Consider the following 21,710-nt stretch of genomic DNA (forward strand, 5'->3'; position numbering starts at 1 on the left):
TCTATAGAGAAGTTATTTTCAAATATTTTCTAGGTAATCCAATATCTTTCGCAAATAAAGGCCTTAAGATCAATAAGCATAATCAATGGAGTTTTGTTGCATTACTGATCTTGTGTAACGTCCTACAGGTCCATGGAAGACAGTTCTATAGAGTCTTGATTTCCAAGAATGCTTTAGGTCTTCCAAGTACTCTTGCGTATATAGACCTTTACAAACAACTATCGACAGTAACATCACGCTTGTGATGTATGTAATAAACGTTATTTTTCAATCACGGATTATCACTGCACGATATGCAGGCATTGGGATTAAAATTTCAAACATTTGCATTATGGTAAACAATTGGACCGCAATTCCAGATGTAGTATTGCAACAATGCATTTGGAGATTTATTATGCGGGAAACGTTATTTTCGGGCGAGTGATTTATTGGCCGAGAGAAATTCGAGCGTTTATTATTCAGGTATTTGGAATTCGGACGAATGACATTCGAGTTTTGTTTCCAAAGCATCTCACTTTTGGAGTATAATGGGGTACTTATTGAGTATGTATAATCGATAAAACTAACTTATCAGTCAGCAACATTAATGTTTCGTAGCGATCAACCCCAAACATAAATTACCCAATCATCTCTCTTTTGAATTCTTTAGTAATGCGCAAAAATAAGTTCATAACTATCGCAGTCGCAGTTGACAACCGGTAAACCTCAAGGATTTTGCATCGCATCAGTAATGAAACAACAATTCATTGATTACGCTTAGAGATCCTAAGAGTTTTTTTCACGGAAGTTCTTGGGAAACATAGAATATCTTTGGAAATTAGTTCATTACACAACAATTCTCCATGGACCTGTAGGATCTTGCACAGCATCAATAATATAATAAAAATCCACATATTACCCTTGTAGATCTTAAGGCCTCTACTCGCGGAAGCTCTTGGAGGACTTGGAATATCTTTGGAGATTTGTTCTCTTCAGCTCTTTTATGATCTTGCATGGTAAAAGTAGTGTAACAACAAGGTACCGAATACGCTAGCAAGATGCGATTCACCCCCGGATGAGCTGCAGTGAAGCCTTTGGCCCAATCCTTACCCTGTCCATCCCTCAAAATGTGACCTTCTAACCTGGAGCTGCCACGAGTACCCTAGCTTCCACCCATCACTAACTGATATCATTAAAAAGTTATTACTCTGTGTAGTGTATACTATTAAGAACAAAGAAAGATCCTCGGCTCCGTAAAGCGTTATACGCGATTGAGCCCCAAATAAATGAACTAGATAAAAAAGTAGTGTAACAACAATCCATTTATTATGCTTGTAGATCTTCAGGCTTTTACCCATGGAAGTTCTTGGAGTACCTAGAAGATGTTCGGCAATTATTTCTCAGCAGAACTATGTTCCCTGGACCTTTAGGACGCTATACTGTATCAGTAATGTGACAACAAACCATTGATAACGCTTGTAGATTTTCAGATCTATACTCACGGAAGTTCTTGGGAACTTCAATTGATTGCGCTTATAAATTTTAAGGCCTTCACTTGTGGAATTTCTTGGAGGTCCTAGATCATCTTTGAAAATTATTTCTCTACAGAATATGCTCTTTCGACCTGTAGGACTGTACACTGTATCAGTAGTGTTGCAACAAACCATTCAAACCATTGCAACAACCATCTTCAGGTCTTTACTCGTGGAAGTTCTTAGAGGACCTACAACATCTATGGAAATTAGATCCTTACAGAAAAAATGTTCATGGACCTGTAGCATGTTACAACGTATTAGAAATGTAACAATAATCCATTGATTACGCTTGTAGATCTTAAGGCCTTTACTCGCGGAAGTTCTTGGAGGTCCTAGATCATCTTCGGAAATTATTTCTCTACAGAACTATGCTTCCTGGACCTGTATGACGCTACACTGTATTAGTAATGTGACAACAAACCATTGATAACGCTGGTAGATGTTCAGGTTTTTACTCATGGAAGTTATTGGAGGTACTAGATCATCTTTGGAAATTATTTTTCTACAGGACTATGCTCCCTGGACCTGTAGGACGCTACACTATATCAGTAATGTGGCAACACTCCATTGATAACGTTTGTAGATCTTAAAGCCTTTACTTTACTAATACAGGTCTTTACTAATGGAAGTTCTTGGAGGACCTAGAACATCTGTGGAAATTAGTTTCTTACAGAAAAATTGTTCATGAACCTGTAGCATGTTACAACATATTAGAAATGTAACAACAATCCATTGATTACGCTTGTAGATCTTAAGGCCTTAACTCGCGGAAGTTCATGGAAGACCTAGCATATCTTAAGAAATGAATACTCTTCAGTTAAATGCTCGATGGATCTCTGTGATGTTACAACGTATCGGTAATGTAGCAAGAAACCGTTGGCTATGTTTGTAGTTCTTGTGGCCTTTACTCGCGAAAGTTCTTGGAGATCAAAATTGGAGGTCAAGTTTGAAAATTATTTATTTACAGAACAATACTCCGTAGACCTGTAGGATGTTGAACAGTATCAGTGATGTAACAACAATCAATCGATTACGCTCGTAGATATTAAAGCCTTTACTCGCGAAAGTTCCTGGGTGTCCTGGGACATCTTTCTCTACATCACCATGCTTCGTGGACCTGTAGGGTGATGACAGTCTCCTTGATTTTTCATTTCGTCCGTCTAGACAGTTCTTAACACCCCAAAATATCCTTTGCGATCTTCCTTTGAAACAGTATGCACTCTGCTCCCCATAACCCATCCTTTGTTCCCTTGTAAATTACATTCACCTCGTGGAGAGTCCCTTTTACAACTCTGGCATGACTTTGGTATGCGTGTGCGAGCCCTACTCTGTTCGGCAAAGATTTAGACAAAACCACAATGCAAAAGTCGTCCATACATCGTTTCTTGATTGCACGCTTCTGAGCTGAGAAAATAGCAAGTGAGTGTAACTATTTGAAAGTGAGTGTTCCCATCCTTGACTTCAAGAAAACTAGTTTCTATCATATTTTAATACAATTGTGTAAAATGATGTTCTGAAAGTCAAAGAATCAAAACTAAATTATTTCACAATAAGTTATTAAGCAACATTTATCACATAATATGATACAAGTCAGTTATAATATTTTTTAACGCCAAAGATGTAAAACATGATGATATCCCAATGAGTTATACATATCATGGTTTGCTATAATTTTGTTATATTTTTGTTAGAATCTTCTAGTCGGGTACTGAGACTTGTTTTTTAAGAAACTCAAATGACATTTGATTTTTTTTTATCTGGTTGGTCCGAGTGGTTCGAGTGATTTTCTACGGCCGGGCGGATATCATGAGAGTTTTAGGGGGTCTCAAACGTCTCAAATGGTTCAAGGGAGGTTCCATGGGTGTCAGGGACACTTCCGGGGGTCTTAGGGACGTTTCATGTGATTTCAGGGGTGTTTCAGGAGAATGCAGGGGGGTTTCACAGGTCTTAGCGGGTTTCAGGGAGATTCCAGGGGGCTTCAGGAGCGTTTAGAGGATCTTGGGGGCTTCAGGGGGTACCAAGAATTCTCAGGGTCATTATAGGGGGTTCTAGAGAGATCGAAAGCGTTTCAAGGGGCTTCTGTGAAGTTTTTAGGATGTTTCGGAGTCATTTCAGGGGATGTCAAAAACGGTTTAATTAGTCTCAGGAGCATGGGGTTTCATGGGGTCACAGGAGTATTTCAGAGAGTCTCAGAGGCGTTTCAGGGGATCCGTGAGGCTTCAGGAGGTCCCAGGGAATTTGACAGGGATTCTACGCGCTGCGGAATTCTTTAGGGCTTCAGGGGGTACCAAGTTGGGTCTAATGGGCGTTTTAGGAGGTCTCAGGGGCGTTTCATGGGGTCTCATAGGGTGCCAAGGAAGTTTCCTGCGGTTTACAGGATTCTCAATGCCGTTTCAGATTGTGTGAGAGGGTTTCTATCAAGGGATGAAGCACACAAAAAACTTCTTGAATTCAACTAATTTCCTTTTAAATTCCCCCTAAAGATTCACTGGACTCGCATAAAGCCGGGTAAATCTGCTAGTTTAGAATAAATTTCAGAAAACTACAATCAATAGAGTGCAACTCAGAGCGATTTGCGATGGCGAAGCAGTTCAGTTTGCTGTGGCGATGCCAATCAGTGGCAATATGACGCTTTTGTTCTCGTTGAGTAGGAGCACGTAAACACTGGGCACTTGGATGGATATTTATCGGTGAGCTCGTTCCATATTTTTTTTTAAATAATTAACAGTAGAAAACAATAATTTTCGTGTATTTACCCAACAAATATTGAAAGGTTCAAGCATGTGGCCGGCGCCGTTATTGACTTGTGATAGTTTGGAATTCTCAAGGGTGAACATTAATGTGAATATTGCGTATGTAACTCACCGGAGCAATCCGTTCCCAACCATCTTAGCAAACTACGGTAGAACCACTTGGCAAGATACGGGACCTCGCAATGCAGCCGACTTGCTCTGCCAATGCTCCACTTCTCAATGAGGTAGCATCACGCTGCCAACCTCGCCATGATGCTTGCTGGCACCGACGCTTGCTAGGGGAAGGACACCGAAGGGGAATGCCACTAATTATTGTTCACACCCCACAATTGACGACGGTTCGATTGTTCTGGTTAATCACGGAGAAGCAATAGCAACTACAAATTATACGGTCATCTATGCTCATTCTCATACTCAATTACTGAAAAAAATAAATTCAATAATTTAAGGGCTGTCAATTTTTACGTAAGGGGCTGTCCATTATTTATGTAAGGAAATTTTTGCGATTTTTCGACACCCACTCCCCCCTTGTAAGATTTTTTGTATGGAAAGCCAAATATTTTTCTATGACGCGTAAGATTTCTCAAACCCCCCCTCCCCCTATAAACTCTTACGTAATGGACAGCCCCTAAGGAAATTTCACGATTTTTCGAGACTTTTTGTATAAAAACCCAAATATTTTTGTATGGCGCGTGATATTTATAACCCCCCTCCACCAAAATCCTCACGTAGATAATGGACAGTCCCTTTGCTGAAGTATGTTTGTATTTTGTGACTGTAAAGTTACTGAAAATTACTTTTTGTTTGTTAGTGGCTGTACCTATTCATCCACTACTCCCTGTACGTTTATGATTCCAACACCAACATTTGCCAACTTTTCCCATATTCGTGGGTTGTTTTTTTCCTAATCTCGTTGGGTCAGTAGGTACGTCTGCTGTTAGGAAAAACAACTTTTCACATGACACAGCGAACGTCAGCCAATGAAGAGATGGGAGAAAAACAAGGTGGAAAATCTCGAGAGCGTAAAATGAAAATGATCATACGTGAGAGCGTGTGGAAATCTGCTGAGAATGACGAACGCAACTGCAAGCGCGAAGATCGGTTATTTCTGCGGAAAAGATCACCTCTTCGCAGTTGGTCGGCATTCTCTCGCAGTAGTAGCAGTATAGCCAGAAGTTCTGCTCGATTCATTTTTCGGTTGTTTTTCCTCCGCATAAGGGAATTGCGGAAAAAAAAACGTGCATTGAGTGAGTTATTGCAGTTCGGGTCATTTCTTGCTGCTGGGGATCGTGACTCCGAGCATAACCGGCGATTTTCAGTGTGAGTGATCGGTTTTCTCCTGCTGGGTTAGGCAGACCTGGGTGGACATTCTCGCAGTGCGAGTGCGAAAAAGTGAAGAATTCACATAATCATAACTTTCCACTAATATTGCCCTCTTTTCAAAATTTTCAGGGAGCTACAGTGCTCGGGCAACCGTTGCGAAAAGAGGTGATCGGTCAGACGTTCATCCCCCAGGCCGTATTCTCGGATTACGTACGTGGCCTAGCGGAAAGTACCTTCAGGTGAGTTGCCAGTGACGACGTACTTTAAGAAGTGACCCAAATAATTTCATCCTATTTTGGTTGAACCCGACGACGACGACGACGACGACGAAGACGACTGATTGATGACTACTTAACCTAATTTGGGTTGCCACCTACTACCACCTCACCAATACTTTCGGTTGTTCGGCTCCTGTTAGCTCTCGAAGAGTCAACGAGTCTGAAGTGAAAATTTGCCGGGTTGATAAAAATAGTCCACCATCATCGGCTAACTACAACAGGCAGCGAGGAAAAATGGAGGAGTCCCGTCATACATTGTGAAGGCGGCTTTTCGCTCGCGCTGCTCTGCTGTATTGGTGAGAACCGTCGTCGGGAAAAGTTTGGCTGGCTTTGTGCGATTCTATTCCGGCTTGTTTTTCCGCACGAAATTGGGCAAGACTTTTTGGCTTGAAGCAGCGCCTAAAAATAAACCTCGCAGTGGGTTTTAGGCCTAACTATGAACGGAGAATGGTACGAAGGCGTTGACACCGCTGCCGCGCTGCCGTCAACACTTAGAAATGCATTTTTGATGTTGTCGGTCGATTTGATTCACGATTCGATTGAATGCGAATGATGCTGGTAGATAAATATACAACGGATTGTATGGAATGAAGTGTTATTGTTAGAATAATATTCTTATGTTCTGACGACGTGTTTATTTGCGTTATATTCATTAGATAACCTTGTGCTTCGCCTTTACTCTCTCTCTCTCTTCTTGGCGTAACGTCCTCATTGGGACAAAGCATGCTTCTCAGCTTAGTGTTCTATGAGCACTTCCACAGTTATTAACTGAGAGCTTCCTCTGCCAATGACCATTTTGCATGCGTACATCGTGTGGCAGGTACGAAGATACCCTATGCCCAAGGAAGTCAAGGAAATTTCCTTTACGAAAAGATCCTGGACCGACCGAGAATCGAACCCGTTACCCTCAGCATGGTCATGCTGAATACCCGTGCGTTTACCGCCTCGGCTATATGGGCCCTCGCCTTTACATACTATACGTAATACGCTACACATAGAGAGTAATTCGCCAATTTTTAAACGAAAGTATTGCATTCTATTTGAATATCAGAATGTTATATATTGCCCTTGACTGGCATTTACCATATTTTTGGATATGTCTGAAACATACGGAAAAACTTGTAAATAATAAAAAAAAATATCAGAATGATACTAATTAACAAATTGAGAGATGATTTTGTGAAAAATACGCGTTCTGGTGGGTTTTGAACCCAAGACTTCGTATTTGCTATACCGGCGCTTTAACTAGAGCAAGTCTCGACTTCATATAATGTAGTTAAGGGGGACAAACGCGAGTTTGCTATGGATTGGCACCTAAGCCGAAAGAGAGATGGATTTGTGAAAAAGGGAGTGTTCATGGTGTGGGCTCGAACAGAGAAGAGAAGGGCATCTCAGAACAAACCGACCCCACAAAAAGTGATAAATTTTAAATACCGGGTGTAGTGCGCTGTGTGCGTTCAATGATGCACTACCATATACGTTACCTCCGATGTATTTATGCTGTAAACAAACCAAAATTGACAAAAATATTTTTCTCATAGAAAGTTTTTTGATTTCTAACCGAATCCATAATAATTATTTTTCGAAATGTTGTTTCATTGAGAGCATATCAATGGTTGTTTCGACCACTATACCACGCAATAATATAATAGACGTACTAAAGACCTTTTTTGCAATTGCAGGCTGTTAATTATAAAGCACTAGCTGTCCCGGCAAACTTTGTCTTGCCAAGCTGGTGTGGTTTGACAACTGTTGAGTTTATAATATCACCGCACTCTAGATTGGTTTCATTTCGATCGTGTTGGTTTCCTTCCCAGCTCATGAAAAATCAGTTTTTTATCAATTTTCTTACTTTCTAGTAAATTTTCGTAACTTTTTTTACATATAAACACAGCCACCATGAATACGAATCTAACCATGCAAGATTCATTCTGATCGGTGTAGCCGTTCGTGACTTTTGTTGCCTCAAAGGAAAGTCAAACTCATTTTTATATATATAGATAATAATGATGTTGTTGCGGGAACCACTGGGTCGACAATGATAAATAGTGCGACCGGGCACTCCCTCATTTCTGTTGGACAAGATTGTCAGGCAAATACGTCAAACGATGATGATAAGCAGATTTGAGAAAAGTAAAAAAGTATGTGAATTCGATAACGCTATAATTTGAAGATTTTGTAGATTATTTGAAGTTGTTTTCTTAATAAGTTGAATTTGTACACTATTATAATGACAATAAGTAAGTAAGAATTTAATCCATGCAATGTGCCATCTCTTATTTGATCTGTAATCTAAATTTACAGTTATCGCCAATAGCAACCGCTAATAGATAGCCTAAAACTGTTCTTTTTGCTATAGAGTTTAGGACCAACACTGAAATGTAAGTATCCTCAAATGTAAACAACTGACCCTGAATTTAACGTAAATATAATTGCAGCTTTGAAGCTGTGCAGTAGCAGCTAGCGAAATTTCAGTTTTATTGGCGATATCGCAACATTTTCTTCAAAGATTTCATCGTCTACAAGGATTACGATGAATATAGATAAGGATTCGTCCCAGAATGCGGAAAAGACTCCCACTGGCCAGTGTATCTTGTGCGAGAGACCAGATTCTGCGGACAATTTAGTGCAGTGCGATCGCTGTGATTGTTACGTTCATTTCAGTTGTGCAGGGGTGAACGATTCGATATCTAACCCGGATCGCAGTTTCGTATGCAAGAAATGCACAGAGCGTGATGAGATCGTTTCGCTGGTGTCGAGGAGGTCGAGTAAGGCCTCGCGTAGTAGCAGAAGATCTGCACAACTGCAACTCAGCCTGAAGAAGCTGGAGGAAGAAAACAAGCTCCGGATGAAGAAAATCGACGAAGAAGAACGGTTTCGAAAGATGAGGTTGGATGCGGAAGAAGAAATGATGAAGAAGAAGTTCGAGCTATTGCAGGCGGGTTTTAGCAGTGATGATGACCAAGTCAGTGAGAAGAGCGGAGTAAGCTCTCGCAACGTTCGACGAAGCACAGAGTCGTGGGTGGCAAATATAGGTCAGACTGAAGGAGCATGCAGTAATGCTACCACGTCGGCCAACAATCAACGGCAATCTTCGATGATCGAGAAGTCCATCATACCCGAAGATAGGCGAACAATACCTACAGAAACGACGAACAAATCTTCATCATGTCAGGTTGATGTTTCCTTGGCAAGCATTCCGGAGAGTGGACCGGTTGTTGCAATGTTGTCCACGTGCGTGGCGAACCTCTCGGATGCTAACAAGCTGCCAGTTTCATTAGCAAATACAGAAACTCCAGCAACCGTTTCGATGCACACCCCGAAGTGCTCTACGAGTGTGTCAGCTTTGGGGGCTTTTCCGAAAGCTAGCTCCAATATCTGCGCATCAGTAGTGGAGCCCGATAGATCAAATGCGCTGATTTCGGAAAGAAGGAACATCATCTCATCGGCCGAATTACAACAATCCATGACAGCTGGTTCCTCGTTGTCAATATTACATCAAAGGAAGCCATTCACTGCAATCGACACCGCAAATCCAACGCTGGCAAACACGCAACCAGAGTTTGGAGCGCAAATTCGGCCACCGGAGTGGTCAGTATATGGAATTGGCAACAGTGCATTCGGTCAGAATACCATCCAGCCAACCAGCATTTCGTTGAGCCCACAAGCGAGAATGGCCCCAGCTTGCAATAATCAGTCGCCATTCAGGACAGTACCCTCTGCGTCGCACGTTCAATGCACAATCTCGTCAGCTTCATATCCCACAATAGCTTCGTCGGTGGCGGTCCCACCAAGAGTGGATGTTCCGTACAATCAAGCGGCATCCAGGAATGTGTGGCCAGTAACCATGGCTGCACCCCATATGGATCCCGAAGGTCGAGTTCCGCCATCTATGATAACTTCGAGGCCAGCGCAACACGGGTCGGGGCAAATCAACCACAACTGTTTCTCCGGACCGAGTGCAGCACAAATCGCCGCTCGACAGGTTATCCCACGAGAACTACCAGTATTCTCCGGAAATCCTCAGGACTGGCCGCTTTTTCACAGCTCGTTCCAGAACTCGTCTAATGTCTGTGGCTACAGTGACGCAGAAAATTTAGCACGCCTACAGCGATGTCTTCGTGGACATGCACTTGAAGCTGTCCGCAGCCAATTGCTGATACCTGACTCAGTACCGTACGTAATGGCCACCTTGGAGCGAATGTACGGTCGACCAGAAGTCATTATTAATGCGTTACTCAAGCAGTTGCGAAGTGTGCCTTCGCCCCGAGCCGATGATCTGAAAACGCTAATCAGATTTGGCATGGCTGTTCAAAATTTGGTTGGACACATGATTGTAGCTAATCAGCAGCAACACATTTCGAATCCCATGTTGCTATACGAGTTGGTCGACAGGCTGCCGTCAAATTTCAAACTTGAGTGGGCGAACTATAAGCGCACTAGGTTGGACGTGAACTTATCCACATTTTCGGAGTTCATGACTGATTTAGTGGCAATGGCTAGTGACGTAACATTGCATGTCGACCCAATTAGTGAAACGGATACGAGGCAGAAAAGGAACAAGTATGAGAAATCCAACAAGGAGAAGATGTTTGTGCACCAGGTAGATACAAAGCAAAGCCAGGACAACAAGAGTCAGACTACCACAATGGACACACCGATCAAAACATGCACTTGTTGCGGACATCCAGGTCATCGGATTGCAGACTGTGATACGTTCAAGCGTTTAGATATCGACGGTCGCTGGAAAACCGTGCGCGATAAGGGTCTTTGTCGTATTTGTCTTGTGCCTCACAAGTCATGGCCATGTCGATCTAAGAAGGAATGCGAACACGAAAACTGTCGACTACGTCACAATACGCTACTAGGGGAACTGGGGGTAAGACGCCCACGTTAAGGAAGAGTCCAATTTTAACCACGAAACACTTCATAATACACACTTTTTTGGCACTAACATGAAGCACCAATATGTTTTCTTTCAAATAGAAGAAACCATAAGCCAGTTTTATGTTTTACTACTGAAAAATTCAAATTTTAAAAAAAGTTTGATTTTCAGATTTTTAGTTTCAATGCGGGGTAAAACGCGCCACTAGCCACAGCTAACGCCAGGATGCCAAATTTTGTACATATACTTGCGCGCCTGGTTTATTGTCAACTGGTATTGTTCGTGAATGGTATACAGTCATTGCATAATTATGGATCACCTGTAATTATGGGTCAATTCCATTTAAACGACATAGTGTGCTGTTTTATCAATAATTACTACAAAATGACTCCTGGATGTGTGATTAGTGAACTTATTCATAGTAAAAATGTGCTGTTGCTTGGTACCAACTTGTGTTCTACCTAATATATGCCAGAATTTGGATCTAAATGGCTATTTTAATGTAAATAACTAGGGGTGGGCATTTTACCCCACACATGCCTCAGAAGTTTGGACCCTTGTAAAAAGTTATAAGGGCCAAATTCGATACTTTTTCCGCTTGGTACACAGACAATGGGAGTGTGCAAAACAGTTTATGGGGATAGCGAGAAAAAAAATCTTTTAAATTATGTAAAAAAGTGCAACAATTTGACAGGCAAAAATTACATCAAAAGTAACCAAAATCTTTTTTTGAAGTTTTTGTACAATTTTTTTAGTAAAAATATGTAAACTCAAATGTAAAGAAGCATTTTTATTCTTATTTTAACGATTGCAGTTGAAAAAAGTGCCAAAAATAACGTGGTTTGCCTAAAACAAGGGTGGCGCAACTTGCCCCCTATGGGCGTTATGGCCGCAGTTCCCCTACATTCCACCAGTCCGTCTAACAATCAAGCTGTTTCGACAATCAATGTGGCTCAGCAGAATCATCATTTCGTGAAGGCATATTCTCTATTGCGATACATACCAATCACCCTGTATGGAAACGGAAAGGCCGTAGATGTTTTCGCCTTGTTGGATGATGGCTCGTCGTCCACGATTCTTGAAGCGGAGGTAGCTGAGTTCCTCGGAGTGTACGGTCCAGAAGAGCCATTGCATATATACTGGACGAGTGACATTAGTCGAGCCGAGCAAAAGTCGCAGCGTATCCAATTGACAGTATCCGGATTTGAGATGACTCAGCAATATCCTTTGCGAGATGTGAAGACAGTCGCTCAACTCAAACTCCCAAGTCAGTCAATGAACTATGCAGATCTGTGCTCAACACATCCGCACCTTAAAGGGTTACCAATGAAGAGTTACTCGAATGCAACACCACGGATCATCATAGGAGTCGACAACGTGAAGTTAATCAACACAATGAAAATACGCGAAGGGAACAATGGAGATCTTGCTGCCGTCAAATCCAGATTGGGTTGGACCATTTATGGAAGGCACATGGAATCAGAAAGTAAGGAACATCTGTATATTCACATGGAGCAGAAAAAGGAAGTAGTAGACAATGCAACATTGCATGACCTGCTGCAGCAATTCTTCAACATCGAAGAGTCTTGTATCACAGTCAAGCCGGAAACCGAGGAGGACAAAAGAGCATTACAAATACTCCACCAAACAACGATCAGGAATGATAAGGGATTCGAAGTAGGCCTCCTGTGGAAGAAGGATGAGCGTACTGTTCCAGATTCATTTCCCTTGGCTCTACGTCGTCTAAAATGCTTGGAGAAACGTCTGATTCGAGATGGAGACCTTTATGCTAAGGTGCGAGAACTCATCCAAGCGTACCTTCAGAAGGGTTATGCTCATCGTGCGACTGAGGCCGAGTTAAGATCTGTTGATTCCCAGCAGACCTGGTATTTGCCTTTGGGAGTTGTACAAAGCCCTAAAAAACCAAACAAAATACGCCTTATTTGGGATGCGGCGGCAACAGTGCAAGGTGTGAGTTTCAACGACCTTGTTCTCAAGGGTCCCGATTTGACGGTGTCACTTGTCGCCGTATTGATTAGGTTTCGAGAGAGGAACATCGCAATCGGTGGAGACTTGCGAGAAATGTTCCACCAGATTGCTATACGGTCCACTGACAAACAATACTTGCGCTTTCTATGGAGAGACCATCCGGAAGAACAAAAATGCGGAGGAGTTCTCCGCCAGTTATCCTCGTGCCGCAAGGGCGATCATCGACAATCATTATGTCGATGATTACCTCGACAGCGTGGACACCGCACAGGAAGCAATCGAACTGATGAACCACGTCAAAGACATTCATTCGAATGGAGGATTTGAATTACGTCAGTTCGTTTCCAATTCACCAGATGTTTTGAGTGGGCTTGGCGTGCTACACGCGACTGATAACAAGAATCTTAATCTAGATTCGGAATCGGAACGGGTCCTTGGTATGTATTGGATGCCGGCGCTGGACACCTTCACGTTCGCCTGCCCCTCGAATACCGATATAACGCAATATCAGGTCCCGACAAAGCGACAAGTGCTCCGGATCATTATGAGCGTTTTTGACCCCTTGGGATTAATAGCCCATTACACCATACATGGAAAAATAATTATGCAGCACATATGGAGAGCAGGAACTAATTGGGACGAACCTATTCCGGAATGCCTGCAACAGAGCTGGGCTGCATGGCAATCCTGCCTGGAACACCTGAACAAAATACAAATTCCCCGATGTATACTTGGCCATACCCGTACAGATCAAGATAGATCGTCGGAATTGCACGCGTTCGTTGATGCCAGTCAACACGCTTATGCGTGCGCTATTTATCTACGGACGATTGGCGAATCAGGTGTACAGTGTTCCCTAATCATTGCCAAAACTAAAGTAGCCCCGCTGAAACCAGTTTCCATACCACGGTTAGAGCTCCAGGCTGCATTGATTGGAGCCCGGTTGATGGACCATGTGTGCAAAAATCTAACATTACCGGTACGACGGCGAATGTTTTGGTCGGACTCATCCACAGTACTCTCTTGGATCCATGCAGATAGTTTTCGCTACCATCAATACGTTGCTCTACGGGTAGGCGAAATTCTATCACTAACCAAGGCCAACGAATGGAAATACGTACCGTCAAAACTCAACGTGATCGATGATGCAACAAAATGGAAAGGCAATCCGGATTTCACCAAGGAAGGTGTTTGGTTCAGCGGGCCGAAGTTTCTTTGTCAAACTGAATCAGCATGGCCAGTTCAGCCGAAGACGAAGGAAACTACAGAAGAACAGATGGGTCATCTACTTCATCACCTAGAAGAATCGTCCGATACTGTCATCGATGTGAACCGATTTTCAAGTTGGCATCGTCTACTCCGGACGGCTGGATTTGTTTGTAGGGCAGTCAATAAGTGGAAGAACTTCATAACAGAAGACCGATCGCAAGCCTGGTTGTCTTCTAAGGAATTCGTGGAAGCAGAGAATCTTCTATTGAAGCAAGTCCAGAAGGAAGCATTTGCGGTGGAATATCGTCTACTGGAGACAAGCAGTGACGGGACAATCAAGCCAATTGTGAACAAAGCCAGTTTGCTGTATAAGTTGTCTCCATTCTTGGACCAAGCCGGAGTTATACGGATGGGAAGCCGAATTGGAGCTGCTCCCTTTGTTCCATACGAAGCGAAATATCCCATCATTTTGCCGAAAAATCACAAAGTGACACGTCTTCTCACAGATAGCCATCACCGCCGTTTACTGCACGCCAATAACGAAACGGTGGTGAATGACATGAGGCAGCGATACTATATTCCAGCACTACGTCGCATTGTGAGAAAGGTGGTATCCGAATGTCAGTACTGTAAAAATTTGAAAGCTGTTCCTCAAGTTCCGCTAATGGCGCCTTTACCAAGAGCACGACTAACTGCTTTTGTGAAGCCCTTTGCGTACATTGGGGTCGACTATTTTGGCCCTATGTTAGTCACGGTAGGACGGAAGCAAGTTAAGCGCTGGATTGCCTTATTCACGTGTTTGAGCATAAGAGCAGTCCATATGGAGGTGGTACATAATTTATCGACCAGTTCGTGTATCAAGGCTTTTCGACGATTCGTGGCTCGACGCGGAGCACCTCTCGAGGTGTATAGCGACAACGGTACCTGTTTTGTTGGCGCGAACAGACAACTTCGGAAGGAGATACGGATGATCAACGAAGGTTGCGCAGGAACATTCACGAACGCCCGGACGAAATGGATATTTAACCCACCCGCAGCACCACACATGGGTGGACTGTGGGAAAGAATGGTGCGATCGGTTAAAACTGCTATGCAGGCCATTGGATCGAGTCAACGCCATCCAAATGAGGAGACCTTCGAAACTATTGTCCTGGAGGCCGAATCAGTGGTCAATTCACGGCCCCTGACCTACATTGCACTTGAATCATCCGACCAGGAGGCGCTTACACCAAGCCATTTTCTTCTATATGGTACGCAGGGAGTTATCCAACCATCAGTTCAGCCGTTGCAGTATAGTTGCGCCCTCAGAGATAGTTGGACGTTGGCTCAGTGGACGATTGACGAATTTTGGCGTCGATGGATACGGGAATATCTACCGGTATTGACAAGGCGGTCCAAGTGGTTCGAGCGGGTGAAGCCGATTCAAGTGGACGATACGGTGATTGTGGTAGATGGCAATTCAGCGAGAAACGAATGGTTGAAGGGAAAAATAGTTGAGATTTTCGTTGCTCCAGATGGACAAGTGCGGAAAGCAAAGATTCAAACCACCAAGGGAATCCTCTTGAGACCGGCAGCTAAGATAGCAGTATTAGACGTTCGAGGTAGTGCCGGATCACACGGGTCGGGGGATGTTGCGGGAACCACTGGGTCGACAATGATAAATAGTGCGACCGGGCACTCCCTCATTTCTGTTGGACAAGATTGTCAGGCAAATACGTCAAACGATGATGATAAGCAGATTTGAGAAAAGTAAAAAAGTATGTGAATTCGATAACGCTATAATTTGAAGATTTTGTAGATTATTTGAAGTTGTTTTCTTAATAAGTTGAATTTGTACACTATTATAATGACAATAAGTAAGTAAGAATTTAATCCATGCAATGTGCCATCTCTTATTTGATCTGTAATCTAAATTTACAGTTATCGCCAATAGCAACCGCTAATAGATAGCCTAAAACTGTTCTTTTTGCTATAGAGTTTAGGACCAACACTGAAATGTAAGTATCCTCAAATGTAAACAACTGACCCTGAATTTAACGTAAATATAATTGCAGCTTTGAAGCTGTGCAGTAGCAGCTAGCGAAATTTCAGTTTTATTGGCGATATCGCAACAGATGTTTTACCATTTTTTTTTCTTAATTTTCATAATGATATTATACATATTCCCACCACTATTGTATCGCGAACCCTATTTACGGTTTTAAGAGACAAGCAACTTTGACTGTGTCCTCGAAATACAGTCTAGTTAAACACAATCTTTTTGTGAATTATTCAGTTGATGTATCTGCCTCCGAAATAATTTGCTTCTTCGTTTCAACGTGGTTGAAATCTTCCATGTGATTTCAACCGCTAGGTGTCGCGACCAACAGCATGAAATATTTATCAATTTCTGATTCCGGAGATGACCTTCTCTTCTCTGGCTCGGAGCCAGTTTGGCTTTCTATTCCGCAGAATCGTTGTGAAGTGAAGTGACTTAGTTGCTGGCTCACCAGAACGCGATTTTTTATCACAAATTCATCTCTCAATTTGTCAATTAGCAACATTCTGTGCCTTCTTATTGATTAAAAGTTTTTCCGTACCAGAAGATCTAAAGCGTTTTAAAGGTCTCAGGATCGTTTCAGGAGCATTTCAGGGAGTTTCAGAGGGTTTCAGGGGACCTCAGAGGGATTCTAGGGGGCCTCAGAAGTACTTCAAATGGTCTCAAGGATTTCCATTAGACTTCAGAGGCATACCGATGCCAGATATATAGATTTTATTGTATTATACAAATTTTTGATTTTCTATATACTCCCGTTCTACGCATAATTGTCCCATGTTATATGGGATTCCCATATAACATGGGACAATCGTGCCTAGAACGGCAATAGACAAGATACAGAGTACAGAAAAATACAGATTTAAAAAATGTGATACAGATTTCTCCAGAACGCTTAAAATTTGAAATTATTTTCAATAAAAGTATTGAAAACTAAAATGCTGCTTAAACTTTGAAGAATTTATGAAAAGTTGTGCATTTTTATACATGTTTTAGAAAAATAAATACCAGTAAAAATTAAGGTGAAGATATAACGAAGCCACACCTCAAATTTTCAAGAGCACAAGTCTGAAGAACCAAAAGTCGCTTTGCGCTGAAAACTTGATCGATTGGATGCCCGCTGGTGGTTACCAATCGATCAACTTTGCATTGCAAACTGATATTCGGTTCTTCAGATTTGTGCTCTTGAAAAATTAAGGTGTGGATTCGTCATATCTGACAAATGACAAAAAGTAGTACGTTTTATTAGTTTCTCTTGAAAGCTAGGCCTCTTGGTTCTGATAGACCCTCAAATACGGCGATACAGAAAAATCTGTGTTGATACAGATATTTGATAAAATAATCTGGCATCTCTGCAAAAGGGTGTTCAAGAATGTTTCAGGTGTTTCAAGGGGATATTAAAATATCGCAGGGGCGTTTCAAAAGGATGGGGGGTTTCGAGGGTTGCCATGAAATCTAAGGGGCGTTCAAAGGGATTTCAGGGGAGTTTAAGGGGGTCTCAGAGGCGTTTCAGGGGGTTTCAGGGGGTACCAGAAGATCTGAAGGGCGTTTCAAGGGGGACCCAAAGGGCTTCAGGGGGTACTATGAGGTCTCATGCTCATGGGTGTTCAAGAGGTCTGAGGGTCGTCCTTGGGGCGGTTCAGAAGATCTCAGGAACGTTTCAGGGATTTCAGGGGGTTCCAAGAGATCTCAGGAGTGTTTCAAAGGGGACCCCTCAAGCGCCCTTAAATCCTAGCAGCCCTCGGAAGCCCCTCTGAAGCCCCCCTAAAATGTTCCAGAGATACCCTGAACCGACCCTGAGACCACCTAGTACCCATTGACCTACCTTACCTTGATACCTTGTTGGCTACAAAGTAACTTTACTCCAACGCCGAGCGTATAGTAGAGCACCATCTTCGTCGGTCTTGGGCGATGTTCCTGCAGTTTCCCTGAACGTGTAGGGATCGTAGATCTTCTTCAACCGCGTGCAGCAAGCGAGTTCACGGCCGCCCACGAAGTCGCTTACCTCTACCGGGTTCTCTACTGAATATTGTTTTCGCTATTCTTTCTTCCGACATTCGCACTACGTGTCCAACTCACTGAAGTCTGCCGTATTTTATACGTTTCACAATATTCGCATCTTCGTACACTTGGTACAACTCGTGATTCATGCGTCTGCGCCACACTCCATTTTCTTGTTTCCCACCGAGAATTATCCGCAGCCCTTTGCGCTCAAAAACTCCAAAAGCTTTTCGGTCTACCTCCTTCAACGTCCACGCTTCGTGACCGTAGAGGGCAACCGGAAGAATCAGCGTCTTATACAGAGCGAATTTTGTTTGCGTTTGCAAGTTACGGGACCTAAACTGGCTACGCAATCCGTAAAAGGCCCTATTCGCAGCTGTAATACGCCTTTTTACTTCGCGGGAAACGTCATTGTCACATGTCACAAGTGTTCCAAGATAAACAAATTATTCAACAACTTCAGAAACTTCCTCATCAATCACTACCTCAGCACTAACACCACTAGGCCTGCTTTTGTCTCTACCCGCTATCATGTACTTTGTCTTGGTAGAGTTAATCGTCAAGCCTATCCTCGCTGTCTCTCTTCAGAGGAGCATAAGCTTCCTCCACTGCCATACGATCGATGCCGATGAGATCAATATCGTCCGCAAAACCGAGGAGCATGTGCGACCGTGTGATGATAGAGCCATTCCTCTGCACGCCTGACCTCCTAATCGCTCCTTCGAGTGCAATGTTGAACAATAAATTTGAAAGAGCATCCTCCTGCTTAAATCCATCCAATGTCACAAACTACGTAGACACTTCGTCTGCGATCCGAATACTCCATCCAGCGTTGCGCGTATCAGCCTAATTAGCTTCGCCGGAAAACCATGTTCTGACATTATCTACCAAAGCTCATTTCTTTTCACTGAATCGTACGCTGCTTTAAAATCTGCAAAACGGTGAGTCGATAAGGAGAGCGTCCAACATAGCTCTGTTCCTCACAAGCTCCTACCTCATGCTTCCACGGGTCAAACGATGACAAAGACCGCCAGCTAAGAGTTGTGTGCTTAGCTGGTAGTGCATTCTGGGCACTGTTGTCCTTCTGACTTCAGCAATATTGAGGAGGTACGTCCCGAGCGTCTGTTCACCAAGGAGGTGCGGCTCAAATAGCGTCTGTTCTGGCATCCTGCGGCTGAGTATGAAATGCTGTATCGCGTCAGCTATACCTAAGAAGGCATCCCCTTCAACGCAATGTAGGCAGCGCAGCCCCGGTAAGGTAGCCTGCTGAAATCCTTCAAACACCCAGAAAATTACATTAAAATATATATATTTTAAAACTGGAAATGATGGTAGTCATGATCTGGTGATGCTCCAGGCAACTTAAAATAGCTCTGGAGTTCTGATTGTAAGGCCTTTACCTGTATTAGTATATAAAACTAATGTATGCATGTCAGAGCTGATATCATTAGGTCCATACATGTAAATCAGAGTATGGAAAACCAACTGCACGTCAATGGCGATACCTTAGGCCATCCAAATTATTCTGGAGTCAAGGCCTTTATATCTACACTCGTAATAACGCATCGGGTGCATTTCAAACTTGGTATAGTGCGTTTTGGAAGTCATGGAAGATCAGTTGAATCAGGTCATACTTATATACGCATCGTAGAGGCATCCTGGATCATCCGAACCATTCTGAAGTTGAGAAATATCGTTTGAATTTGAAATGATACATCAACAGAAGTGCATAATCATCAGAATTTGCCCATTTGATTCATACACATAGGGCAAGGCATGGGAGAGAAGTTTCCAGAGCATCAGAGATATCTGAGGTCCCTTTTCAGTATTATGTGGTTAAGGCCTTCAGGTCTACACTCGTAACAAAATATCCTGCACGTTCAAAACTTGGTGTAGTGTGTTTTAGTAGACATAGCTGATAAGATCAACCATATATCATATAACTTAAAGCTGTTCTAGATCATCCACACCATTCTGAAGCTAAAATATACGGTTTTCATTTGTAATGATCTTTCTCAACTTCAGAAAGGTTCGGATGATCCAGGATGCCTCTACGATGTGTATATAAGTATGACCTGATTCAACTGATCTTCCATGACTTCCAAAACGCACTGTTTCGTCCAGGGCTAGGACTACGTTGTGTGGATTGGAGTAGGGGGGGGGGGGTTTACTCGAAACTTCTCTAAGATTATCTGTAACTTCCCTAAAACCTCCTGAGAGCGTCTCTGAGGTCACCTGAAAACCTCCTAGAACGCACCTAAAACCCTCTGAAGCGCCATTGAGACCCCGTAGAGTCTCCTTGACATGCCTCGGAGATCTCCTGGCACCTCCTAAAACTCCCTGAAACACCATTGAAACTCCTTGAAGCGCCCCTGATGCCACTTGGAACCCCACTGAGACGCCCTGAAACGCCCCTGAAGCCCCAATGGATTCCTTTGAAACGCCCCTGTGTCTTCCCTTTGCACTCCCATACAAATGTCCCCTGGCCGTCGATGCCATAGCTACCGTCATTACCCCAATCCAACTAAAGCGCCAACGAAGTCTGCCGAACCGCCCATAAAAGGCTTCTGAAATCCCCTAAAACAACCCCGTAAATTGCCTCTGCAACCCCTTGCAACCTCCTTCTTTTGGGCTCTCTGAGAACTTCCTGTTCACATCTCATATGCCCAGGAGCATGGCCTGTTCTCGCGAACTAAGTTTCCTCATTAAAGCCCTAACTTAATGTATGCAGCATAACACTCCCTCTTTTTATGCCTTTTTAATGTATGTCAGGTGCATCAAAAAAGATTCCAGTGTACTGCTAATTGTGTTGGATTTCCCCTAAATTATTTTTTTTTAGACTAGAATGAACTTGTGTACCGGAAGTCTGGAACCCAAATGTTGAAAACATCCTTAAGCTAGCACTTTCTAATGTTGACCGATTCTCGCTAGCAGTTCAACGATTCATTCCGGTAGTCAATTTTCCAGGATTTCAGATTTGCTTCCAAGGACTGTTCAGGAGGTTTCAGGAGGGTTCCGGAGAGGTTTCTGGTGAAATGAGGCGGGATTTAGGAGCTTATCAAGAAAGTATCAGAAGGTTTTCAGGAAGATTTCAATTCGTTTCAGAGGTTTTAGGTAATATCATGGAATTTCAAGAGGGCATTTCAGGAGATTTAAGGGATTTTTAGGGGGCTTTCCAGCTTCAATGTTTCTGAGGGGTTTCAAGGTATTTTGGGTGGTTTCAGGGGGATTTGAACTGGTTCCCGGAGGTTTCAGGATTGAGAGCATCCTCAGAGAGATTTGTGGGATGTTTCAGAGACGTTTCAAGAGGTGCTTGATAGAAGTTTCCGGAGGTTTCAGGATGCATTTAGATATGTTCAAGAGAGGGTTCAAGGTGTTTCAAGACGTTTGTGGAGATTTCTGTGGGGTTTCTAAGGATTCCAGGCTGCTTCTGAGTTGATTTCAGCGGTTTGGAAGTGATTTCCAGAGCATTTGGGATGATTTGAAGGAGGGTTTAGAAATGCTTCAGCGTGTGTACCAAGCTTTAAGGGGTTTGAGGGGCCTTTCAAGGGAGTTTCAGAGGAGGTTCGAAAGCTGTTTTAAGCCATTTGAAGTGGTGTCAAGATATTTCCCCAACAAACATTATAGCTTTACTACAGCTGAATAATCCGATCTTAAGCTTGGTTTTGGAAATTTTAGCTAAATAAACTGTTATTCAGCTGCTATTATTGTTAGTTGGGTCGG

At 43.0% G+C, this 21,710-nt stretch overlaps 1 protein-coding gene across 2 annotated transcripts in view; it reads left to right on the plus strand.

Annotated features, from left to right (window-relative positions):
* The window catches only part of LOC109401916 (uncharacterized), a 74,702-nt gene that overhangs the window by 50,622 nt on the left and 2,370 nt on the right, over nucleotides 1-21,710 (plus strand). For both annotated transcript variants that reach the window (XM_062844723.1, XM_062844724.1), the window contains one exon: nucleotides 5,720-5,829. In XM_062844723.1, coding sequence (XP_062700707.1) covers nucleotides 5,720-5,829 — 110 coding nt within the window. The remainder of the gene's footprint in view (nucleotides 1-5,719; nucleotides 5,830-21,710) is intronic.

This window comes from Aedes albopictus, chromosome 1 (assembly GCF_035046485.1).
Source record: "Aedes albopictus strain Foshan chromosome 1, AalbF5, whole genome shotgun sequence".
Classification (NCBI taxonomy): Eukaryota; Metazoa; Arthropoda; class Insecta; order Diptera; family Culicidae; genus Aedes; species Aedes albopictus.